The 27,562-nt window shown below is 37.1% G+C and overlaps 1 protein-coding gene across 10 annotated transcripts; it reads right to left on the bottom strand.

The window, feature by feature from the left end:
* Nucleotides 1-7,538: 7,538 nt before the first annotated feature.
* On the bottom strand, nt 7,539-27,111 carry PLEKHA1 (pleckstrin homology domain containing A1; the record flags this gene model as incomplete). Of its 10 annotated transcripts, none has more annotated exons than XM_082002485.1 (12): nt 7,652-7,977; nt 10,124-10,182; nt 11,322-11,411; nt 12,536-12,599; nt 13,463-13,527; nt 15,957-16,025; nt 16,784-16,927; nt 18,585-18,716; nt 21,348-21,445; nt 23,478-23,523; nt 24,316-24,372; nt 26,971-27,111. In XM_082002485.1, 12 exons carry the CDS (start codon nt 27,109-27,111, stop codon nt 7,752-7,754), a joined length of 1,191 nt encoding a protein of 396 aa, XP_081858611.1. In that variant the 3' UTR covers nt 7,652-7,751. The 10 variants fall into 10 exon arrangements, with proteins under 10 accessions (XP_081858607.1, XP_081858610.1, XP_081858615.1 ...); XM_082002483.1 differs by having other exon boundaries at nt 10,094-10,164; XM_082002486.1 differs by having other exon boundaries at nt 10,124-10,164.
* Nucleotides 27,112-27,562: the final 451 nt, after the last annotated feature.

Below are 27,562 nucleotides of genomic sequence, written 5' to 3'. Positions count from 1 at the left end.
AATTCAGTACGTATTTGTGTTTTTTCCTTGATGTCAGAGGGCAATCCTACAGCAAGGATTACAGGAGTAGAGTGCAAGTATTACACTACAGGCAGGGACTGTAAATCAAGCGCTGAAACTTAATTATGAAGTTAATCTTAACTTAGAGAAAACAAATGTGCTGCTATGAAAGCACGTGGCTGACACCCACCTATTGAGAACAGAGGTGACCTGGGTGTCCTGACGTGCTCGGTTACCATTAGGAGAATGGGGGCAACAGGAATGTAGCACAACAGAGTGGTTTAAATTCTTAAAAGATACATTCACTATGCATATTGATATGTAAAATTACAGTGCTGACAGTCGTTTTAAATGCAAATCCCTAATTACAGTGTCAAAGGTACCACTTTGAAGAGCAGCATTCAACTACTACTACACCATTACATAATGCCTTTACAAATGAGTAGCAGTTCCTTTTTCTCAGCGAGGTTGCACAGAAAATCCAAAGTGTAAAACCAAGGCAGACATGTGGGACATGATTCAGTTTCAGAGTAGGACTCACACTTAACTTTTCCAGAGAGCAGCCTTCATTACTTCAACCGAAGATCTCAGAAGTACTTTAGCAGCTTTACTGACTTGGACCATTAAGTAGTTATATAGCTGCTCCAAAATACGCATAAATATCAACATTAAGTAAAACTGATAAAAGCTAAAACTATACATAGGACAGAGGGCTTAATTTTTTTTTTTAATTTCATTTTAACTTTCAGACTGAAAATGCCCTGTCCAAATTTCCCCTTCTTTCATTTCTTCCCTCTCTCCCACCTCAAATTAATATGGAATCTTTATAAGAACGGTAATATTTCTGTCCCACACCTTCAGAGCGCACCTTTGTGGTGTGCTCACTAATTTCTCCATCCATTATGATATAGACTTCCTATAAAGCCTGAAAAAATTAGCCTTTGAATATCAACATTTTTACTAATACAGGCATTTTTTATGACAGGAGATAGTCTATGAGGCCACATGCACTTTTAACTCATTTCCATATAGAATTTTGACTTCTGAACCTATATATGCAATTGCAAAACCTCAAAGTCAAAAAGTAAAGCTATTAAGATGGCAGCTCAGTAAAGAATGAAGTTTCAAACCATTTGGGTTTGGGGTTTTGTAATCCCCTCCTTCAACCTGCAGCTGCGATTACTCCGATTACCTCCCAGCTCATATCTTTGTGTCGCATTACTCTGCCTGCCAAAAGCAGCAGAGATGTTTCCTTTCCAGACCAGGAGTTGAAGAGATTGTACTCGGGCGAGACGTTTTAAAGGTTCTTCTGACCAGCTGCATCGTCCTGGATAACCAGTTTCCCAGGTACATTCCAGAGTTTTTTAAATTGCAGTAATTGAAAGTCGACTGGCTCAGCTCAAGACCTCTTCCTACAGAAAGTTACTGTCTTATGCTGCTAGACACATGCACGTCTTTCAGGCAAGAACCCATGTTTTGAGTGGGCACATCTTCGCCATCATCTAACACATACTTGCTTTTAATTCAAAAAAGACTACTCTTACCAGACTGAATATCTAACTATTAGCAATAAGGCTTCTCTTGTACTGGTTTTATCATAGGAAAACATCAGCTCTTTATCTGAAATGAAAATTATTTGAAATATTGATGTATGTCATTAGTGCTGCGGTTTGAGTTTTGCTACTTTGTAGTATGAGAAAGCAGGTTCTCCGAAAGTATCAGTTCTTCAATTTCTTCTTTTTTCAGCTATTTTTTACTATACTCTGATTGCCTGTAATTGCTTCCCACAGTCAGTAGCATCAAGAGAAGCCTCACACTTTCATTATTCACTGGACAAGTTAACAGATCATGCACTTTTTTCCCTCTAACATCATGGCTTCCTCAGGAGTAAACCGGGATCGTAAATAAGAACAGCAGGGAAAAAGGGCGATTTTGTTTCGTCGTCAACCAATTCGCTGCCATTGCTATTCCAGGCGTACAAGCAGCAAGAGTCTTAGAAAACTTAGAGTAGCTCAGTGACTTAACTAGAGTTTCAAAACTAATTTTTAAGATTCGGAAATATACTTAAAAAGTAAATGCCCGACTTGGATCTTTTTTAAAGCTGGAGCATGACCTCTAGGTGGTGCTGACATCCTGTTATTCCACGAAGTTAAGGTCTATTTTGGTTTTTTAAACTATATTTGGCAGTTACCTTTAGGCACGTGGACTGCAGGTTTCGCAGTTAAATTTCTGCAAATTTCTTATTATAACAGGGTGGGTTTAAATCTATAACCATAAAAAATAATTAAATTCCCTCTGGAGTGAAGGAGCAACAGCAAGTACACAGCAAATGAAAACGCGCAAGACAGCACGTAGTAAGATAGAGCGTCCAAGCCAATTCAGGGACCACAGTTAAGGTCTCAATGCGCTGTGAAAAATAACTTAAGATTTTTCTGAAAATAATTAAAGGGTAAAAAAGTTTAAAGATAAACAGCAGAGATGCGTGCGATAAGATAGATGAACTAAAAATGGTATTTTCAGCTCCTTTAAATTTAGTTTCAATTGTAGCCAGTAACTGCATTTTATTCTGACATTTATTACATAGGAGGAACAAACTGAATTGCTGTACATGGATTAGCATCATAGAATGGTTTGGGTTGGAAAGGACCTTTACAGGCCATCTAGTCCAACCCCCTGCAGTGAGCAGGGACATCCCCAACCAGAGCAGGTGGCTCAGAGCCCCGTCCAACCTGGCCTGGGATGTTTCCAGGGATGGGGCATCTCCCACCTCTCTGGGCAACCTGGGCCAGGGTTTCACCACCCGCAGTGTGAAAAATTTCTTCCTTCTATCCAGTCTAAATCTGCCCTCTTTTAGTTTAAAACCATTACCCCTTGTCCTGTCGCTACAGGCCCTGCTAAAATGTCTGTTCCCATCTTTCTCGTAAGCCCCCTTTAAGCCCTGGCAGCTGCAATAAGGTCTCCCAGGAGCCTTCTCTTCTCCAGGCTGAACAACCCCAACTCTCTCAGCCTGTCCTCACAACAGAGCTGTTCCAGCCCTCGGAGCATTTATGTGGCCGCCTCTGGACACCACTCGTCATCAGTCTCCATCTGGACATTAAGCCATTGACCACTACCCTCTGGATGTACCATCAAACCAATTCCGCATCCACCCAACAGTCCACCCATCAAATCCATATCTCTCCAATTTAGAGAGAAGGATGTTGTGGGGTACTGTGTCAAAGGCCTTGCAGAAGTCCAGATAGACGACATATGACAATAGTAGCTCTTACCTTTGTGCACTGATGTGGTCACTCCATCATAGAAGGCCACTAGGTTGGTCAGGCAGGACTTGCCCTTGGTGAAGCCATGCTAGCGGTCTTGAATAACCTCCCTGACCTCCATGTCCGTTAACAGAACTTCTGGGAGTATCTCCTCCATGATCTTCCCAGGCACAGAGGTGAGGTTGGTGGGTCTGTAGTTCCCAGGGTCCTCCTTGCTACCCTTTTTAAAAATGGGTGCAATGTTTCCCTTTTTCCAGTCTCCAGGGACTTCACCTGACTGCCAGGACTTTTCAAGTATCATGGAGAGTGGCTTGGCAACTACATCAGCCAATTCCCTCAGGACTCTGGGATGCATCTCATCAGGTCCCATACACTTGTGCATGTTCAGGTTCCTTAGGTGGTCTCGAACCTGATCTCTTACAGTGGGAGGGACTTTGCTCCCCCAATCCCTGTCTCACAGGCCCAGTGTGGCATCCCCCTTGGTAGGGCTATCTATTACCTGGCATGGGAAGTTATCCTCCATGCACTCCAGGAGTCTCCTGGATTGCCTGCAGCTTGCCATGCTACTTTTCTAGCAGATTTGAGGTGATTGAGGTCCCCCAGCAGCATGAGAGCCTGCAAGTGCCATACCTCCTGTAGCTGGAGTAAGAAGGCTTCATCAATAGACTCCCCTTGATCAGGCGGCCTGTAGTAGACACAGTTGCTGTAGTCGCCAATTCTTAGGCGTAACCTTTCAACATGCTCGTGGCTATTCTTCAGAGATAGCTCTTCACACTCAACCCATTTCTTGATGTAGAGGACAACACCTCTGCCCTTCTTTCCTTGCCCATCCCTTCCTCACAGCCTGTAGCCATCGATAGCCGCACTCCAGTAGTGGGATTCGTCCCACCAAGTTTCAGCAATGGCAACCAGATTGTAGCTTTCTAGCAGCACGGTGGCTTCCAGCTCCTCCTGTTTGTTGCCCATGCTGCATGCCCTGGTGTAGAGGCACTTCAGCTGGGCTGTCAGCCCTGTCATCCTCTTAGAGGAACACCCCTTAATTCCTTTGAGGTGTTTCACTTGTGTTTCCCTGTGGGCTCCTATTAACCTCAGGAGTCTCAATGTAGCCAGCACTTCTCAGAGCAACAGGCTGAGGGCCCTCGCTAGCACCCCATCCCTCTCATCTTGGTGTGTCACCCCACAGCTTGTCATGCCTGATATTATCCCCCTTCAAGTCTAGTTTAAAGCTCTGTCAATGAGCCCCGCTAGCTTCTGAGCAAAGACCCTCTTTCCCCTTTGACAAAGGTGAACTCCACCTGATGCCAGCAAGCCTGGTGCCGTGAAGGCTACCCATTATCAAAAAACCCCAAATTGTGGCAGTGACACCAGCCATGGAACCTTGTATTCATAGACTGGGAGTAAAAAGTTGGAGGCAAAGCACATTTTTATACTATTGTAATTGCAGATGTGTGCATATCCAGAATAATTCACGGTCAGAAAAATGTCACAGTCAAACTGGAATTTGGGTCACTGTGTACAGCCTATATAAAAAAATCTCATTCAATTACCACTCTTTATCTGAAGCTTGCATACTGTTGAGACAGAGTGATTAACTGTGCCGCTTTACAAAAGGGAAAAACGGACTTGAGAAATGCAGTCACTCAAGTGTGATCAGACTGTCTGCTGTACAGATAGCGAGGTGCTTCCAGATGTCGTATAGGTGCCATTATTTCAGGAAAGCATTTTTGAGAGAGAAACTTTGTTATGCAACAGTGTAATACCAGAAAAAGGCACGTTACATTTTGTCATGTTTTTTTCCCCCGCCTTTGCAGTTGTTTTTTTTTTTTTCTTTTTTTGCAGTTCCCCCCTTCGCTTTGCAGACAGTGCCTGAGTGTTTCCCAATTATTAACTTGACATTACTATGCATCATCTCTTCCCTTCCGTTGATTAAAAAGAAACCTGATCAACTTCCCCTGCAAAACATGTACAAATTCCACGGAAAAAAAACAAGAACAGTAAAAGAAAAACAGCTTATTCTGTTTGATTTTTTCCTTAGGCTACACAACCTGATCAGATTTGAAGAACTAAAAAAAAAAATTATAGCTGGGTAAGAGATAATCTGACCTCTTATATACTAAAAAGGAATATATGGTTCTGGTAAAGTATTTAACATGGTACAATGAAACTCAGTCAGATGTTATTTTAAGTTACCCAAACTGATTTATTGACAATTTAAATGTGATATATTTACAGCACTGTTTCTAAAATAATTTAACAATTTTCATAGATTTATAAAAGTACTGATAAATAGGAGACCCTGACAATTACCAACCACAAATATTTCCCTATGCTACTGAACTACAACAGTAGTTACTTTCTTTTTTTTCCCCCCTCCCTCTTTTTGTAAGTCCCATAATGGAGCTGCTTTACCTCCACCCAATGTGTAAAACTGCCAATAGCAAAATATAATAAAATGAACATGCAGTGTGAAAGCTGTACCAGAGAAGTGATTTCAGATGTTAGACTACAGTAAAATATTTCAATGCAAAGTGTCTTCCACACAGAATGTACTTGTGAAAAAATAAGCTTTTGAAGAGCTATTGTTTTACCTTTATAGAAGTTAAAACCTATAATACTAGTTCAGACATTTACAGTAACTTCCAATTCTGTGCTAGTTTTCACATATATCTAAAGAGTCCAACAAAACCAGTAATTTACAAACACCACTGCCTTAAGACAGTAGTTAGTTAGCTTATGGATGAAAAAACAGAAGGTGCTGATATAATTTAAGGTTTTGAAATTAGATTAAATTTCATTCTTATGACACCAATTATTCTATCCTTGGATCAACAAATTATTGTGGTAAAGCCATCCATCTCTCAAGCAGGAAGTCAGTTTGGAAGTTGGAGAGAAGATGGACAGAAGATGGACTTGTATGATATGTATCTTAGGTTACAGTAGACAAAAAACGTATCGCAAAGCTGGACAATCTGAATCACAATAAGCAGCAGCATGAGATATTTGTGGGGTTTTGATTAAAGCAAACATTTTTCAAAAATGATGAAAAGTACACAATCTAATCCAATAGTTGAAATGTAAAGGTTTTCATTTGCATCACTGAAGCCCCATAACACAGAGTACACAAACAACAAATACTCTTTTTAAAAAAAAAAAAAAACAAAACACATATATTGCACAGCTAGTAGGTGCAATACCAGAACACTGGTATCCCTAGCATAAGTTTTCTATTTTAAATAGCTGTTTCAAACTATGCTATTCAGAGCAACTCCAGGCCAACGTTCAAAACCATTAAGAATGGTTTGTGTACATAACTAATCCAAAAGTGTTTCAACAATGTGAGAAAAAACACAGGCACTTAAGATTATTAGTGCACTAAAAGTTATAGGCCACAACTGCATGACTATGAACAGTTCAGTACCAATAATGACAAAACTAAACGAGGAGGTCTTCCACTGATCAGTATAGAAACAAGAACTGCTCACAAAGCACTGATAAGAAACCATTCTCAAAACAGTAATCAAACGATACATTTAGACATTTAAGAAGAATAATCACTGCAAAGCCTAATGTAACACAATATAAACCCTACTTAGTTCAAAAGATCTAAAGTGTCCAAATTCAAAAGTCCAATTTCTCTTCTCCCCCCTCCAAAACACCATGACATGCAGTCCATTAAAATCCAAATGTGCAAAAAGTTATCACCCACCTTTAGGAGTGCATCAAAAATACGCTGACTACTCAAAATATTATTTTAGTGGAAATTTTACAGCACCATAATTAGAATTCCAAGGGAGTTCAGAATTCTAGTTCTGATAACAAATCAGTTGACGCTGTTGATCCTAAAGAACAGAAGAAACATTTTGTGCATTTCCTGGTATCTGAAAGTCATGGAGAGAAACAATTCTCATCTATGCTTAAAAGCTTACTGTAGTTCAAAATCAAATTAAGTAATCACATTTGTTGGCAATAAGTTTGCCACAAGATAGCATTAGTTGTAAATTTAGTAAATTTGCCAGATTAGGAATGAAAAGTTGCTGGTACCTTGCCTGCTTGCAGAAATACTTTTTTGTTTTTGTCTTTTGGGTTTTTTCTCCTAAATTGTGCAGTTTGGCCCCTCCCTAGTAAGTGATTTACTATCAGGCTTTGAGAAAACGCGTAAGGTCCATTTCTGACCCTCAGCTGAAAGGCAATATACAAACACATTATATATACACACATGTGTGCACAGAAACACACACATACATATATATATATATATATATATATATATATAAAAATCAGTGTTCCGGTTTTTTGTTCTCGTTTCCTATAATTTTCTTTGGTTAAAAGTCCAAGCAAGGAAATTAGAGGACCGAACAAATGGATCATTCTCCAAACACTTCCATCACTACACATCACTAACTGGAAGGCTTGCATCATCCAGATCCACAAGGCCAGGATCCTGTTCCTGAGTGCCATTTTTACTTTGGGGTTCCGAGAGGCCCCATTCAGTCACTTTGGAAGGTGATTCTCTTGGAGCGACAACCTGGATCTTGTAGCTCCCTGGCTTGGCCTTGGTAAAAGATTCGTGAAATCCTCGCTTCTCCAAGTCAGGGTATTTGGCGTGAGGGTTTGGGACCAGAGGGCTGCCGTGAGCGGCTGTGGAATGTGAGGTGGCTGGGGCTGGGATGGCAGAACGGAGAGCATGGTTGGGTTCGGAAGAAGACTCGGTATGTTCCTGGAAAAGAAGAGCACGTGTCAGATGAAGTCATTGATGTAATGTTGGAAAGATTTCACATTTCACTCTCAGAAAAAAAAAAAAATCAAGACAGAAAATACACAAAGCAAAGCATCAGCCACAGCAGCGGGAGGCAGGTGCTTTCTCAAGGTGGTGTATTATTAAATGTGAGCTTACAGCAGTATGTGACAGCAACATCTGTTTGTTCATTTGAAGAAATTAAATTTCTCAAATCAAGCTCAGCAGCTCTTTAGACTTCATAATATAGTCCACCAAATCAAGGCTTCTCATTGTACTAAGACATTAAGTAACCTTTTGAAGATACACACTTTAAAGGCCACTGTAAGTGACATCTTTCCCACAGAAAAGTGTATTCAAACATATTCATATACATCAGGCACTCATATCCTAAATCCTGAAGTAATGCACATTTTACTGTTCCTTCTTCTTGGGGGTACCAGTCACCCCAATTTGTTCCAGGGACCACACAAAAACAGGAACTATTTCTTGCTATTGAGACTGTGTAACAATTTCCAAAGTTAATGGAGCTAGAAAAGAAACTGATCTTTAAGCTATTCCTTCAAATTTTCAAGTTATTTTCTTCTGTTTATTATTGTTAAGTGCCATTCTGTTGACCTTTACATAACTCTATTAGATTGATACGATGAACATAATCTTCCAGCCTTTACTTACTGATAGAAACAAGTTCCCAGAATACCTAGGAATGACTTAGATGTCTAAAGCATAGGCACAGAGTGCCATTTTTGACGTCCCAGGATATCCTGCCTGACCTACAGCTGTATCTCCGGAACAAAAAATTCCTCAGATTCTGCATCGTATCGATCAGTTCTGTAAGGATGTCGGAAATACCTAGGGATATCTAAACCACCGCTGGATACAGCGTTAGATGATATGAACAAAATGGTGTGCGATGATGCAGTGAATACTTCCCTCTGCGTGCGTTAGGAGCTGCAGCTGCTGCCACTTCTGCCATCACCAGTGTTAGTACATGAACTACAGGAATCTGCGAACCCATGTGCGCAGACAAATCAAGTCACTTTTCAAGCACATTTGTTAGCAAAAAACACCATCACAGATGTGTGTCCAAGATGCAAATATACATCCTAAATGAAATACTTATTTTTTCATAGCTGTTTTCCAAGTTTCTTTTAGAACGCTACAACATGAATTCATAAATTTAATCATAATGGATTCTGCCAAGCACTACTGTTATTTCTTTTCATAAATTAACTAATATTATTGGGTGAAGGAGCTGTACAACTGTCTTTGGACTTCAATTTCAGTGAAGTATTTCACATTATATACATTGCCTTATTTCATACTTGACTTGGTACTCCACTTTAAGAAAAACCTTTGCTTTAGGAGAATATATGATTCAGTGATTTCCCTACTATTCTTAATAATTTTAGTTCAACAGGTAGGACAAAAGTAAGGGGTATTAGGACAAGATCTCTATAATAAAACTCTTTGATAAATTGAACTGAAGGATGCTCAGATTTTACTACCCACACTGACTGTAATTTCACAGTTAAGAGACTATGCTGCTGTATTACTCCTAAGGTGTACTGCTTTGAACAGTGTACCGATTATACATTATAATGCTTCTACGTTTGAACTAATAATTTCATGCAGAGACTTACAAGCCATGCAAATCAGGCTACAATATTGTCCTTCCAATTACTAGAGTTATGACGTGCATTTTTTTGTGTGCACGCATCTGTATTAGTTTGTGGGTAGCTTAAATTTAATTTTGCTTTTGCGCAGTTTCAAAAAAATGTAAAGTAAAATGGAAATATGAACTCTCATGCAAATTGGTTTTAATACTTTCCTATTAAAATGACATCACATAACTTACGTTTAAATATCTAGTATGCTTTGAAGTATAAATACATGTTTTTGCCATTTTTAATTTCCAATAATTTTAAAAGTAAGAAAAAAACAGTGCAAACCTATAAGTGAATGATATAATTTATGAGTTAGTTTTCAGTAATGGTAATGACAACAGGTAGGATTATTTTTAGGTTTTTATAGTGCAAATTAGTCTCTAGTCCTAGCCCTCTGTTAAGAAGGCAACTTTACATGAGAGCCCACATACGTGCTGCATTCACCAGTTCTTGATGTATACCTCTGTATACAAGGATTCGACAGCCTTCTGGCCTGCCGCATCTGGAACACAGTGCAAAGCTAAGATTAGAGTAACCTATACTTGGGGAAAGAAGAGAAGAGAGGGAAAAAGAAAAAAGTGATGCAGACAGTAATAGCTAGAAGGCTCAGTTAGCCCCACAAAAGAAAAAAAAAAGCAGCATACACAAAGAAAAGTTATCTGCATATTTTCATTCCCCCCAAGATAAACAAAATTTATTATAGGAAATTTTATTTGAAAGCATGAAGTAGCTCCCAACTGCAAAAAGTAATTGAGAGTTTAGACTGAATTAACAGAATATTAATTAACAATATCAATGCAAGTATTTAGACAAAAGCCAGATTTAAGTTATTAGATTTCAGATTATGGGGGTAATGATATATTCAGCTTATTATAAAACATCCCATAGCCAGAAAGTGAAAACCATAGCTTGCAACATCTGAACTGTAAAGTATTCCATTTGCTAAATCTGGACATACTTGGAGACACTGTGACACTAAGTAACCTTCACTGCTTTTCACAAAGCTAATGCACTTTGTACCGAACATCTAATACAGCTTAAATGCAAGTTGGTATGAAATGCTGGCACCCACATGGCTTCACAAATATTAAGATTTGTCACAGTGCCTCAGTTCAGTAATGCTAGATGATGTTCACACTACGTTTTCAACAGTGAAGACTAATTCATGCGAGCAGAGATCTCTGAGAAGTTAATTTAAATTTCAACCTGTATCTGCATATACCATAAACTATCAACAATACAGAACGACAATTTAGTAGTCAGAGCTGTTAACAAATTAGGATATTGTCATTTGATGGCAAAATTCAGCAATTAGCAGAAACGTCTCGCAGGAATTAGAAAGTTTCAATTTTATCTCCAAACTATAGTAGTGACAAAGATCATACCAAACTCAGACGAATTATTCTAGGTTAGCACTTGCATTATCTACATATTCAAGACAATACAATGCACATAAAGTTACATCCAGGTAAGACCAAGATAAGGGCTCCATTAAAAATGCAAAATATTTTATGCCACTCTGTATGAAAGGTCATGCAAAGATGCCACGTTACTAGAGGACAGGATAGAGGACAGGCGAAAGAGAAAAACAACTAGAACTTCATGTGTCCAAGTGAACATCAACTAATCACATTTTCTCTGGGGTTCAGAATAACATACGGAAGCTGCTGATCTTCCAGGTCCCCGCTGTGCTACTATGGCCCCAGAAATTGCTTTTATCCAACTGTGCATGTCTTCTGGACTGTCCGCCTGGATCAAACAATATGAATTACATTTCACATAATCAGCTCTCAACTTTCCCAGTGTCCTGGGAATGACATGAAAATGACAGCCTTACCCTACTTTAGTATTCTGTTATTTAAAGCCATAGGGACTTCCATTTCTTAACCCAGACATTTCTTAAAATCTTGCCCTGAATTTACTATTATATGCATAGAATTATATAAAAGAATAAGAAGTAAGTATTTTTATAATATTTGCATACTCTAGACTCAAATTTTTTACTTTCAGGAAACAAAAAAAAATTAAAGCACCCACAGAAATTCTTACAGGAGGTCTGCTGACCCTTCTTAGCCGACTTTGGCCAATGACATAACTTCTGTACTTTTCAGTCACTGATGCACTTTACTTCTATGATATATTTACTGAAGAGTTACAGCCAAATAAAAATCAGTCTCTGTCGGGGGTCAGCTGTACATTTACTTAGAACAACAACAGATTAACAGTGAATACCAAGAGTGTACGTATCTGAGATAAAGACAGATAAAAAGCTAAAGCTATTGCCTGATTAGGTTGCACCTTTACTAAACTGGCACATCAAGCCAGCAAGAAACATCTGCAACACGTCACTTAATTATGTTCAGCTACAGGACAGCTCATAACTCAGCATCTGGCACCGCTACCTATATTAGACTATACAGGCCTTTCTGATCCTACAAGAGAAACTCAAAAATTATTTCCAGTACTATAAGCATCACATTCCCACACAGCTAGGAAAAGCAACTCTTTGTGATTCATATTATATATCCAAACATGTAGAGGTGACATGGTAAGGATACAGTGAATAAAGTGTATATGGATACGAATTACCAAATAGGTAATTTTGGTACAGAATCTGAAGACCTGAGTGCCAACAAAATCACGTTAGGATTTACTTATTATTTTCATACACTACCAACATAACACTTGTGAACTTGGAAGACCAACATGTGGAATATTTCTTATATGCATCTTTCTGGAATATAATGAAGATCACATTCCCTCTGAAAATCATGGCATAGTTAAATACAATTTCAAAAGCAAAACAGAAGTGCTGCTTTGCTTTGACTATGGTAGTCTCTTGGTTTTGCCCAAAGTTTAAAAAAAGAAATTACCTGTACATAAAAGGTTCGAGAAGTTGTTACAATTTCGAAGAGATTGTCTCTCATCATTATATCACTGTAGATGAAACACAAAAATACTTTAACAGCAAGTACAACTTTCCCACTTTAATTTAGAAAGACTGTAGGATGTGTAAAGAATCAGACCATTTGTTGTCTGAAAACCTTTGTATTTCTTTTATCACTCTACTGTTGTTTTTTTTGGTAAAGACCAAGTAGAAAAAGAAAATCAGCATTTCTTATTTTAGGCCTAAGACTCTTGAGTTTATCAGCAGCACATGTGCTACTATATATATTTTTAATTGGAACATTCTAAACCATACATGTTAAGTTTAAAAATATTTACAGAAATTTGACTACAACAATAAAGTTTCACATTTATATTTTGTTATGTCTTCACAAAATATTAGTCCTAAACAATAGCCTGCTAAAAAAACACAATTCAATATCTGTTGTAACGACTACAAAGGCAATTCGTTCCTTAATATATTGCCATTTGGTGGGAGGGAAACAGCAGGAAGATGAGTGTTCTCATCTAAATTCAGACATTTTGAACACAAGGTAATGTCCTCTGAAGGTTTATAGATTATATAAGCAGAATAGAGACTCCTGAAATTGCTGCCTCTAGACAGCACCCATGCATCTCTAACTCATGATTGCATGATATCCCTTTGTTCCACCCTTGTCCAATGCATTTACATTCTACTGAATGTTACAAGTTTGAAATACACACTAATACAGAACTCTCAAAACCAATTTTATGCACAAAACTACCTGCTGTCCTATAAGTAAAGGGTATCACACATGCATACATCAACCAAAGTTATTAAAGAGTTCTCCACTGTTTCCAACAAGCAGTCTAGCCATGACAAATCCATGTACTACATCCCATGTAACCACATCAACTGCTTCTCTCCTTACCTTTGTTTGCATTCCTGAACTTTGTGGACCTCCTTAAGTGGTATAACCCTGAGAGGTTCCTTTTCCTGAAGGAAAAAAAAAGGCAAAAATATTTATCAGTTGAGTATAACAACTAGAATATAGTCAGAAAGCCAGAGGTCAGGACAGTTGACAACAGCAGACTTAGATAAAGGAGACTTTCAAGGCAGTCACTTATGCAAAAGGTGGTGTCAACCAAAATTTAGTTTGCTTTTGTGAGTATTAAACCAACCATGGTACTTGCAACATTAACTCATTAAATAATTCAGTTATTTTGCCCCTCTTCCACCCCCGCTCTTCCTAGGTTCATTCATCCATTACGACAGAGTTTTTCAAGTAATACATCAAATGCAAACTGCAAGATCATCCCTGGAATACAGACATCTGTTGCAGGGAAGACCTCAGCTCAGAAATTTTAATTTTCCAAGTCTGATATTGCCTGTATTCCACTATGCTCCACCTGAGGACTGACACAGGCTCTTCCTCAAACTGAAAAGAGCAGATCATTAAAGGCAGCAAGGGGAAGGACACACCAACCAACCACAACAAAACAAAAAAAATCACTTGAATCTACAAATTTTTCAATTAAAAACACACCATTTTTTACATTTTTGAGAGCAGAGAACTCTACAGATGTTTCTACAGATGCAAAACAACAGCATCTCAAGATATCCAGTATGAGTCACTTGAAGTACTGGTGAACAGGCTGGCTGCCAAGACACTCTAACTTCAAGTAAGAGCCATACTTCACTGAAGACCGCAGCTACTGGGAACTGAAGTCCAACAGAAAGAAGTTTTCCAGAATTAGAAGTCTGATGCTACATTAGCTGAATATGACCTCCATGCCATAGCCTTCCTAACCACAAAGGCGTGACAAACAACTGCTATTGAATGTTTTTTCCTATCTTTGTGTTACTCTCATTAGGAACAGATTATTAGGGAAACAGAGATCCCACGCATTGCTGAAAAAAATCATTCACCACTTAAATCTTAAGAGATCACTTTGCCCTTTTTCTGTTTGTAGGAGATAAATAAGTCTGATAGACATATGGTTAAGTTGTTGCATGTGTTTTCTTCTCGGTGGGCCGCACTCTGAAAATTTTGCTCTTTGCGGTACAGATTAAACGTCTCTCCAACATGTATGCTTCAGACAGTTTCAAAACTATATGAAACATGATTATCAATCAGGTTTCCTAACCACAGAATTCTTTGATTAACCACTATAGTCCAATTTTTATTGGATACTACATTCTCTATCTATTCAGTAAATTACTTCCTTGAAGAGGGGTGACTCTCTTAAAATGAAAAAAACCACCTGATTTCAGTAAAAATTGTGAAGCAGGACCTACTTCCTTGCTGTCTGACAGCTGGTCAGTCCAGTACCTTCCTCAAACTGCTGCAAGGGGATATTAGCCTGAAGAGTAGAGGACACCGCAAGATTGTATATTGTTCATTTCAAATAAACTTGAAAGGAGCATGATGAAATACTGAAAGTGTATACATTTCTACCAGCTTTCTAGTATACTCTCTCAGTGAAGAATTCTTCACTGAGTTAGAATTTACTTGTGAGCAATCTGCACTCAGATTTTACTTTAAAAAGAAAATAGACGGTTTATCATAGGCAATGTGTCAGAATTCTGTTATGCTGACAGTTTAATAAAGACAATGATGCAAGATCAAACTCCTGCTACTCTTGTATTCCCTCATGAAAAGTAAAGCAAACTTTCTCTTCAAAAACAGCCTGAAATTTTGCTTCTTCACATTTTGCAACTTACAGTTGGCCTGTAAACTCAATTTTCCTTGATTTATAATACTCTACAACTTAGACTTTATTCCTCATGTACACATGTTCAGGAAGTATGGAATTTCTTTTTGGGGAAAACAGACCATCTCCAGTACCAGCCACTTCATTTTTTAAATGAAGTCTGAAAGCACTTAACATTTGGTCAAAATTGGTCAAAAGGTTCAAGAGCAATGAATGGGGAAGACAGACCATGAAACCAAAACAAATTCTAAGTGTTGCTTCTGAACAGCAGAGTTCTTTGCCTGTCTTGGCTGCCCTGGTGAAAGAAGCGTGTGGGGAAAGAACCCATCATTTGTATGATAAAAAGCCCCATAATCCTAACTTTAAATTAAGAATTGCAAGATTACAATTTTGTCTCTCCACATAACGATCAGCTGTTTCAAGAACATGATTAAAGTGACATAAGATACTAATACAAAAATCAGGGTGACTGTAGAATATATCCTATTACTGCTCTTCAGTGCCCTACAGACAAGTTCCCAAACAGAAAACTGAAGTCTGACTTAACAGCCACCCTATTAATTTTTTGTTTTTCCTGATCATGAAAAGTTATTACAGTACAGAGGTAAGAGTTGCAGGATCAGCACAGCACATTTTTCAAACAGAAGCAGTGTACTACTATAGATTTTCTTGCAACTATTACTGGAAAATAACACACATTTGGAAACTTACCAGTTCGGACTTGAAATACCCTATTGTGTTTTCATCTAACTGAAAGTATCTTCTCTTCCAGTTCTTCATCTGTTAAAGGAAAAGAAATAAATATTTATATATTTTCTTTAGAAGACTGCAAAAATTAAAAATTCTGGAAGCTACTATTTTCTACTATAAGAATTTTTCAACAATCTCCACTGAAACTCTAGCAACTCAGCAGAACAAATATCCTGTAAGAAATGTTAAAAGACAGTATATTAAAGGTTTCTAGTTTATTTTTAAGTAAAAAAAAGTCATGTTACAAAAAGAAGCTTCATAATCCAAGACAAAATGAGCCTGAGGACTTACAAAGCATGAATATCTTGCTTAATCTGAACTATCTGTTCCTTCTTTTAGCAAGGCATCATGTAAATAATTCCACATGTGTTAGTCTGACAAGTTGTACAATTCTTCCGCTGCACTGAAAAATGAGCTTTTTCTAAACATTTCAGTGATTTCATTGAACTCTGCCCTAATTTACATGCTTCTAGTAAGCAAAATAAGGGTCTCTGCATAACTGCATAAGAATTTCTCCCAGTTGCATGCGCTAACCATAATGTGAAAGTCTCTGTGCACACAACTCTTCCTCTAACACTGAAGAAAGTAATGAGAAGTAGTAACGCAGACATAAATTACATGCTGCTGGAGGGTAAGTTTTATTTTTGAGCCATCCTTAATATTGTCATTAGTGTTAAAGTTACTGGTAATTAATGTCTCTTTTTCTAAATCATCTACTTGGTAAGTATGACTACCACCTTAGGACCTTTGATCTCGATTAATGAAACACACTGATCTCAAATACTCACCACTGCTCCTTGTTTTACACAGTAACCAGCTTTGATAATAGCATTATCTGGGGGATGCTTAGCAGTAAAATAAGGAAGGTGACTTTGTGACCGTTTCAAGTAATTCCTATCACCCCCTTCACTGCACTCACTGATTTCTTCTTTCTAGAAAAAAAACCAGGAAACTTCAGAATATTCTCATTTTTTGCTAAAGGTCAAAGAATAATTATACTAGTTATAATAGGAAATAATTTTATCATCCCATGCTCACAAATCCCATTTACAATTTGTTTGAAAGGATAAAATATTTCAACTGATTTCTAGAGACAGCTAATGAGACTGTCCAAGGGCTCTGGTTGAGTACTTACAAGCTCCGTTTACAAACTACACTGTAAATTCTGAATATTCTCAAACAATATTGACAAACACTCAATGAAGAATGTTACAGACCTAAACCCAAGATAACCCAAGATATACCTATGTATTTAGAGCAAACTCATAACATGACTTCAAGGGCAAAACACCAGAGGTGGCTACAGAAAAGAAAAAGCTATTTCTAGGACCGTAAGACACAGAGTTCACCAGCTTTTTAAATGCAGTTCAGGTGTATACATGTCATTTACATTATATTAATCCAATTTGTAACTATTCTCAGCTCAGGGAACTTCCAGAAACCGATACAGGTCACTATCTTTAACACTGCATAGAATCTTCTTTGACGAGCTTGTCCAACCTCTCAAACTCAGAAAAGTTTCTTGCATCCATGCCATCTTTTGGCAAGGAGTACCTTATATTTTATTACTCACTGAAAGAAGAACTCCTTCCCTTTGTTTCACCTGGTTATACCACTATCTTTGTTTAAAAGCCCACGGCTCCCGTAGTGGAAAAGAAAGTTTACACCATCCACTTCTGCCAATTGTGATTTTGTAGAGCTCTTACATCCTCTTTCAGTTGTTTCTTTTGCACACAGAAGAGAGCTAGCCTACTCAATCGTTCCTCATATGGAGATCATTCCACATGGACCAATCATCCCTGAAATCTCTCTCTGAACCTTTCCAGTTCAGTTTTTAAGATGAGAACAAAACTGGACACAGTAATCAAGGTCTGATCAGAGACAAGATTTATACAGCAACAAAGATCTTACCTGTTTTGCTCCTTATTCTTTTTCTAGTAACACCTAGTATTTGTGTATTTTTCCTCCACTGTTACTGAACACTAAGATTATGTTTTCTTAGTGCAACTAACTCTCACCTCTCACTCAAGTGGAAATGGTTATTTCACAACCTAGTATTTTCTGTTAAGACTAAGATTGTTTTTCCCAGAATCCCTTACATGACATTTATTTTCACTAAATTTCCCTTGGTTATCTTATTTGTTCACACATGCCATTTCATAAGGCCCTTCTGCAGTTTAATCTGCTGTCATCCTCACTACCTCTAATAACATAGTGTATTTATTCATCAGCTGACTTACTCCCCTCCTTTTTTACCCACTTTTACCAAGTTAATGTCAAAGTTCTGTCTTTTTAACAACAACAATTAATTTCACACACATAAAGATGTTTTCAGCATGCTGATATCTGTGATTTAAAAAAAAAAAAAAAATCAATACTCAAATAATTCCTTATAGTCTTGTATAACGGGAATAAAATCCTCAAAACAAAAAACCCCATCAGTATCAATAAAAGGTGGGCATCAAAGTCTAAGTCCTCTGAGCAAGGTGAGAGGTTGACAGCTATATTATGATACATAACCTATTCTCACATTTCAAACAACAAAGCTTCCTGTATCAAGCCACATCACACTTGTTTTAAGGATGTTACCTGGGTAGGTGTAATGATAGGAACACCACCAACAATTTCTGTCCTGTAAGACACTTGCTTCTTTCCACCTGGGCTTTCAGCTTGGCGATTTGTATTATCCATTTGACACAGAGGATCAGGCTGCTTTGGTACCTGAAAATGGAATATGATAATTAATATAAAAAGTTTTATGAAGACCTAAAAAAATCCCTAATCATTATTCAAGCATTTTTAATTTGTCCTCAGCAGGATTTAACAAATGTTCTCTAATTGTAAAAGGCTAGAAATAGCTTACATGAAAATTTGTTGCAATGGCTATGCTTTAGCTCTCAGAAGAAAACTGGTACCAATGAAGACATTTTACCAGGTGTCTTGAAATCTAAAAATCAATTCCCAGCTTTGCCATAAGTGCTATACTTGATCTTCAAGAAGCACTGCTAATTTGTAGAACTGGTTCTTTATTTTTCACTTGCTTTCAGTTTTAGTAATAAGTGCTTTAGACTGGAGACACCCCAGTGCTTGTAGAGCTAGCACAGCAAGGCCATAAACACAGGGCTACAGTATCGAGACTTTTGTCCTGGATCCCTGACCAGTATGACATTTGCGCTCACATTCCAAGACTTGGCATGAAGAATGTGTGTACTGCCTCCATTAATCCTACATATATTGCTAAATTCTGTCCGAAATGACCCTAACTATCTACCATTAACTACTAGATAATTCTCTCAAATGTGGAACTAAAGCAATTAAAATACCAGAGGAATTTAATTCCCCAATAAGTGTTTTGATCTAAAACATTTACTCAAATTTCTGAGTTTGTGCAAGAAGTAAACACATCCATAACCTAAGACATTTTCACTTATAATCTCCTTTCACTCCTAATATTAATGTAGTAAATTTGAAGTGACTTCAACAAGAAGAGATCAAGCGTCTCACACCAAAATATTCTAGACAGCAACATACTACCTATTTGCATAGGACACGCAAATTCATTTGGAAAGAAAGGACACGCAAATTGTCTTTACACAATGAATTACCATGCAAGACTGGGGCACATTCAAAACTTGAAAATGAACCAATTTAGACAAGAACAAAGCTACTTTATAGCCTGCTGTGATTCTAGATCCTATGTCCAGGACTGCTTATTTTACAAAAAAAAAAAAAAAACAACACAAAAAACCCCAGCCTGCAAAGAAGTACAAACAGTCCCGAGAGCACAAATGTCAGCCTGGGACAGCTTCCTCCTGGCCAAGTGAAGGTGGCACTCAGCAGCTTGCTCAGCTGTGGCATCAGGCTTATTTTTGCACTTCCACCATCCCCTCAGCCTTGCACAATGCCCAGCTTTGCTAGCACAGGTAAAAGGTGACTGTTCACAGCCAAGTCTGGCTCTGAAGCACAAGACATTCTCCTAGGACACACAGACCATAGGCCTCATCCTTTCAAGAGAAGGGGCTTGCAGCGACAGCTTTATGGGTTAAGTGCTTCAGCTGTCACAAACTCCTACTTAAAATGTTACAGACCAAACCCACAACCATCTTCTCATATGAGTGCATCTTCAAATAGTACTCATAAATAGGTACACAATGTGCTAGACTGCAAAGGCTCATAGTTATTTTGAAGCTATCAGCACTCAGAGTACTAAAAAAAAATACAACAAATCTTGGAGGATTACAATCTACAGCAAGTAATGCTCATATGAAAATTAATAATTGAATGATCTTAATAATTTTATTAAATCACTGGCTATACTAAATAACCTCTGAACAGATTAACAGTTCAAAGGCTTGTTCCTTCACTAAAGATTTCACCAGCCATTTAGAATGCAAGTTAAACATACGATAAACAGCTTTCAGACTAAATTCTAATTTGATGTAATTAATTCTTTATTTACTCTATTATTTCTTGAACTGGAAACAATTCAAGCCTGGCTGTGGTGTGTCCTCAAGAAAAACCCAAATGAGAAGGATTTGTGTTTCTGTTTTTTTAAATTATCAGCAGTAGTAATATTTTTGTAACTCCAAAGAAAGGGCTACATGAAAATAATGCAAACAACTAATGGAAACATCACATCCTTAGATAACCTAAAAATGAGAAAGTTACTGACAACAAATACGGATGTGCACACCCATGCTCAGAACCCCTTCTTTGTAAGGACATGCTCTCAAAACAGTTCATGTCGTCACTTCCCCAAAACTGGAGAGAAAACAAAACTGTAACTTCTGCCTCCTAAAAAGAGGTAATACATGGGTTTTTCTACCATGTGATACAAGCTGGCCTGGTACAAACCAGAAAAGTAATTTAACACTTACCAGAAGAATGCAATAATGTTTCTTGGAATGGATGTTACTTGAAATCAGCAGAGAGCCTTTGGAACATGGCATGATTTGTTTGCTCATTATTTTAGCAATACTTTAAGAAATACAAACTTTTGACAGCAGGCAAATGTATATGTATCTTTTCATTGCTTCCAAGTGTCTTCTGGATATTTCAATTAATATTAAATGTGTATGATTAATTTTAAATTATTAGAAACCATCATATGCTGTAGTGAAAAAGTTAATCACATTTTCATCCAATATCTAAAGCAAAAGGTAAACTCAAGTTTAGGGAGAGTTCTGTACAGTTTCTCCAAGTCTTGGAAAGCCAAGCCAAGACTTGTTTGTAGACGTAAAAAGACTACTTTAGCATAAAAACTGAAGGCAAAGGTTACATTTAAGCACCTTGAGACAGTCACCACTTGGAAGCATTGACTAAGTATTGCTAAGTATTGACTAAACCACTTACTGTGATTTTGGTAGCTTTGTTCAGAACATTTACCCATTCAACTAGGTCCTGCTGATCATTGGCTTGTAGAAAGTATTTTCTCATCCCTGCATTCATAACTGTTAAAAACCATTATGAAAAGTTAACAACACTGAAATTTAAGAGCAAACTTAACATCATCAGAAAAAGATTTGATTTCAGATGGAAAATCCAGCTGAAGTATTTAAGCTTTATGCCGCATTTCTTCATTTCTTTTTAGGAAGTCATCTTAAGATACATATACCCGCTTGACAGGCTTGCTTTATTCTAAAAAAACCACTTTTTTTTTTTTAAAGCTCTCCACTTAAACTGCATCATACCAAATTTGTTACATGATTTTTATTACAAAAAATAAAGCCTTGAATTTTATCAGAATTTTCTATAGCTCCACTTCCCTTTTCTCAATCTCCCTAACGAACAAAACTTTATACCTGGGGACTTCTACAATTTCTCCTTTTAATCCTGTGACCAGTATCTGTTATCCTTTGCAACAAACTCATTCACGTGACTATGATCACTGACTTTCATTTTTTCTTAATTTGTGGAAAAATCAATATTGATTTCTAAGTATATGATGCTCAGGACCAAATAACTTCAAAATAGCCAGAACATAAAACTTCATTTCACTTTAGTGACTTGGCAGAAAAAGCGCATTTTTAGTAAGTTTGTATATCTACCTGGCAACACCTAGCATACCTTTATCCAAAAAGGACAAACATATTTCTGTGTAATAGTAAAAAAGTCATGACCAGGTTTCTTACAAACTTTAAGAACTTATCTTGAAATTAGTTTTAAGATGAACAGTGACTAAAACTTTCCGAGAACTTTGAAGCATTGCAGCTAAAGTCTGAACAGATTTTGCTGCTCTACCTATAACATAACAGTTCTTCAGGTCATCCCTAACAGCAAGCACATGCCACAAACAGATACGTTTTACTCTATCATCTTTCTCCCCAAAGTGGATGGTTTGAAGCAAACATTAAATGTAAATATAATTTCAAAATACAGGACTGTATAATGAGTTGACTGAAACAACAACTCCCAGTATTTAAATAAAAAGACAATAACCGTAATTTTTTTCATCTAAAAAGTATCAAAAATGCTTTAGCAAATCAGAAATATTAAAAGCTTTCAGACAGCATCTTGGATCATTAAGGCTTTTGAAGAGCTGGCCCTTTGACAAGAGCAACTTTACAACTGATGAAGACAAGCACCTCTACACGTGCATATGCAAAGGAATCTGTAGATGGCACTGAATTGACACACTAGGTACCAGTCTAGAATCCCAGAAGCCTTACTCACAGCGGTGATTTACCAAATGTTTCATTAGCTCCAACACAGACTGCACAAGTCTGGGCCTCTACAACACTGCACATGGCAAAGGACACCTTAACTAACTGTCATAAAACCTTCAGGTTTTTTTTTCAGTACCTTCACCTGAGCTAAAACTCATATGTGAATACAGCCATAAAGAATGGTTATTCACAAACAGAGCAGAGGCTGATTCCAGTCTCTACACATACTTTTGTGAATGCCAATTGCTTGTCAAAAAATTCTGGAATTATGGTAAATTCTGAAAAAATTACTTATAAGAAAAATCTAAAAAAAGACTGCGAGGGGCTTTTATGATTAGCTAAAGCTTTGCTCAAGTTTAAACAAGTGTAGGTGTCAATAAACCTAGAAGGTACCCCAAGCAAATTATTTTTCTTTGGAGCAGCAACAGAAGCTGAAATTTAACACAAGAGCATTGGCTGACAGTATTTTTAGATCAATTAAATCAATTCTCAGTAATACACATTAAAACAGTTAAATTACTTGCCTTCATAGCTGACAGGCATGCCATGTTTACAAAAACACTCATCATTTTTTATTAGCTTATTAATGCCCCAAAAATTTCAACATTTGAAAAACAGTTCTCACCTACTCCTCGTTAAGCTGCAACACGAAAAGCCACAAAAACACCTTATGAAGAAGCCAACATTTCACTCATACTAAAGAAGAAAGAGTGAATACAAGGCCCAGCTGTATCTAGTAACAGACCTGCAGAACATTATCTTTCTTTCAAATTTCTGAAGAATGTACTTGATGCACACACAGCATGCAAGAACTTACCGAAACAGAATTCTGCCTTTGGCCTTAGCTTCGTTGCATCGCTAACCTAGTAGGGAAATAAAGATTATAAATATCACTATGCATACAAAATATACATCAGACAATACACTTCTTTTTCTCTTTCAAGTGGCTAAATTTGAAGATTAGCAGCATAGCAAGCTTGTTAAGTATACGGATGTACAGAATATACAGATATAACAAAAAATACTATATAAAATTCAAGATGTGCAACATTTGTTAAGCAGACAGCTTAAGCCATATGTTCCTATTCCTTAAGTTTAAGGATTCATTACCAGACAAATGTTGACATCTGAAAATGTAACACTTCTATTTGCATTTTGAAGTTCTACATCTCAACTGAACTAAAAATTCAAGGACATTTCATAGAAATGTATACAGACGAATGAATTAGGTATTTTCTAGAAATTTTTGTTTTATCTATTAAAGATCATTATTACTTGCTGACTATCACACCTGAAGTCTTATCTTCCACTTCATAAATGGCCTGTCTTTTCTCCAAGACTAACTGGAATTCAGATGCTCATAAAGAACTAAAACATACAGTTCAGAAACATTAATTCTATGCAGCACAAAGAGCTGCCATTTGAAATCATAAAATAAACCTAGACAACACAGTAAGTAGTCTGTTCTTATTTTAACCTGATACTACTGAAGGGTTTGTAACACTCCTCTAAAATTCAGGGGTAACACACAAGCATAAAGCTTCCCATGCGCTACATAAGAGGATTTTAACATTGTCTAAAGTTGAAGCTGTCAGAAGCAGCCCCTGGCAGTTACCATCAAAATTTAGCAACAAGTGTCTTACATATTATCTTACCTTTGAAATATAGGTAAGTTTAATGACTCCAACAGGTGGAGATCCAGAGGGAAGATTCTGAAACAAATCATATGTTACAAAGTGAAACTAGTTCATTCTCCTGTCACAGTTAGTGTTTATGCATAAAAAGTAACTCAACTCCACAAACAAAAAGAAAATCCTATGTGTTTTTATAGACAATACACAATGTATGCTTGAAACAGGATCTAAACTACTTGTTTATTATACACACATCTGTTAATCAACTAAAAACAGAAAGAGTGCTAGAAACAAAATACAAATAGTAATTGTTTCAGAGGTGTATGTATTTCACTAGAGGAAAAAGGATTCTTGCAGGTCTGCATCCAGGAAATCCGGAAAGAATACTTTTTCCTTAACAGATGTTGGCGTCTTATGTATTTTGACCAGGGCACACGGAAGGGACAAGAACTGACATTCATCTATTATGTCAGATACTTCAAAAGCTGCCTCATTTTTCCAAAATGAACTGAAAAATCATAGTCTTATAATTTAATATTGAAGTTATTACAGGGAAAGACCATGATACTTCCTAAAGTTGCAGTTAAGCCTAAGCATATTTACAATCCAAAAAGGATGCTGATTTTACATCCTTGCTAAGCACACTAGTCTTAGCATTCCATTACTATTCACAACCAGCTAGCAGCCTAGAAACACAACAGTTAAAGAACTGAGCATCACTAAGCATGGTTAACTTCTTTATTAACTGTTTCTGATTAAGCAGTCTTCCTAATTTTATTCCTTTAAATAGAGCATGGTTTTCCATATACCTTTTTCCATTACAATTTAATTTCAAAATGGCCCTTTATGTTACAATATCATTCTTCCCACTACAGGCCTCCCTGGAGACCTTAAGAATGGTACTGCATCTGCTCGCTCATCCTTTCCCCAGCTGAAGTGCTCTTCATTATTCCGGAGTGCCTTATGAACTTTTACATTGCAAAGAGGAATCTAATGCTACCCAGAGTCAGAAAGACTGAGAAATAATTGGTTTTTACTCTATTCATATGTCAAAGGTAAGAATTAGGTTCGGTTTACCATAAGGCTGGTAACACTGAAATTTCGTAAAAAAAAGCCTTCCCATTCTACTCAAATAAATAAATTTAAATTTTACTTTATCAGAATGATTTTGATCCCAGCATACACCAGTTTTCTAATCTTTATATTAGGATAATAATGTGTGGTTAATGGTGGACTTAAAAACATTATTTCTTTGAACAGATGAACTGATTTTCACAGATACAAATAGAGCACTTCTACCACCAACAAAGGGCACAGAAAAGTCCTTCACATACTGTAGACATCCTATATGAAGAGTTTCATCACTTCAAGGAATAACAATAGTCTCCACATACTGCATCTATAAAAACCCTGTTGTTCTTCAAAACTAAAGCAGTGGAAGAAAATAAGCAGCTTCGACTTGTGAGCTCTTGCAAGGCACCCTTTCATTTGTCCGTGAACGGTAACATTAAAAATATCATTAGCCTTTAAACTTCTGAAGAACTGCAATTTCTACAGCATTTCAAGTTTTTACCCACATGCCCTGGTTACATCACAGGAGAAACTGAAAAAAAGAATTGTTTCATAACACTCATTGACATATAACATTTGAAGCCTCTCTTATTTCCAGAAATTCTTTCTTTTTTCTCCTCAGTAAGAACTGCTAAATGCTTCATGTCACATTCACCAAGCTGCACATTGCTTTGAATTTTTTGTTGGTTCCTTTGAGCACTAGACTTCTACTGCATTTTAACGCTGGTCTTCCTGGCAGAATGGTGCATGAATATTCTTCTGGCAGACAGTTATCAGCTGACCTAGATCCTATGCTTTCACTGTCTCTGTACCCAAACCATAAGCAAATTTCTGTTCTCCCCTATGCTAGAAAACACACTGATGTGTGTACATTGTAAGAGTAACTTTTATATAAAGGTTGCTGTCCATCATGATGGATACAGGGTTTCCTCATTCATATACTATTCACACTGTATTGAAACTGCAAGCATCATTAGAAATTGCTTCTCAATGACTGACTCTGTTGAGGTAAAGTAATATGAAACTACTAACTGACCCATGCAATGCAAGGAAAAGTACATATTCCACGTTAAGTTAGAGGTGAATTAAAAGACCTGTGTAGTGAAACTCGTATGCGATTCAGCTCACCTGGTTATACTATGTAGCGCTACCTAGGTGCCTGCGAGAACCTGTAATGCACACTAAAGACACTTAATAGAAAAAACACATAGCACACCATCACTCAAAACTAATGACCAATTTATACATGGGATCAAATTCAGATTCCTATCTGATCCCTAGATCTCTTAGATTCCAAATGTTGGCACTGATGTTCAAGTTGCTTTTAATGTTTTACTATCAAGTGCAATTGATAATGTTTTAAATAAAAATCTGAACTATATTTTTTTCTTTAAAAGACTGTATATATTAGCAAAGAAGAAACAGTTTCTTGTAAATAAAAAAAATTATTTACAGTTATTTCACTTATGTAACTAATCTTTCCCCCTAGCTTCCAGGTCCATAAGCTAATACTAAAACCATTTTTTTCTGAAGTAAATTTGTTAAAAAAATCTGGAAAAGTGGAAATTGATAGAAGCCAGGAAACTATTGCCAGGAACATCTCACCTGTGGGTTATCCATGTACCACACCAGACTGTCTTCTCGTGTGTCCAGAATGAAGTACCGCCGCAGAAATTTCCCACTATTCTCATTTTCTTCAATATCTAGGAAACCACAAATGCGATTCTGACGATCCACATAAGGCATTTCTGACCCTGAACATCACACTGCAGAACAAAAAGTATAGAAGTTAAGCAAAATTCCTCGTTACTAATTTTAAGACTGTTCCGCGCCTACCCACGACATTTTCAGCAGTTTCAACTAGTAGCTTAAAGATGTTTCTACGGAAGAGTAAGTGAAGCGTAGCTGTTTCCCCTCACTACCACTGAATTTTTAGATAGGTCTTCCTTACTTCTTTGACGGATAAACTTAGGATACCTAATGCCCTAAGTGCAAAGATACAAGTGGTAAATAGTAGATGAGCAACAAAACTAGCTTTTACAAGATCATTAAAGAATAATCAACGATTCTCCTTCACAACTTGCACAAAGTTGAGATAACGTTAGGTTTACACTTCCTTCTTTGACTTTGCCTTTCATGGTCAAGAAAGGATCTTTCTCAGCAGCTCTACTGTCCAACGCAATTTTTCATATTTTGC

Source organism: Phaethon aethereus (assembly GCF_964289735.1).
Source record: "Phaethon aethereus genome assembly, chromosome: 7".
NCBI lineage: Eukaryota > Metazoa > Chordata > Aves > Phaethontiformes > Phaethontidae > Phaethon > Phaethon aethereus.
This window is presented reverse-complemented; position numbering and strand designations above follow the sequence as displayed.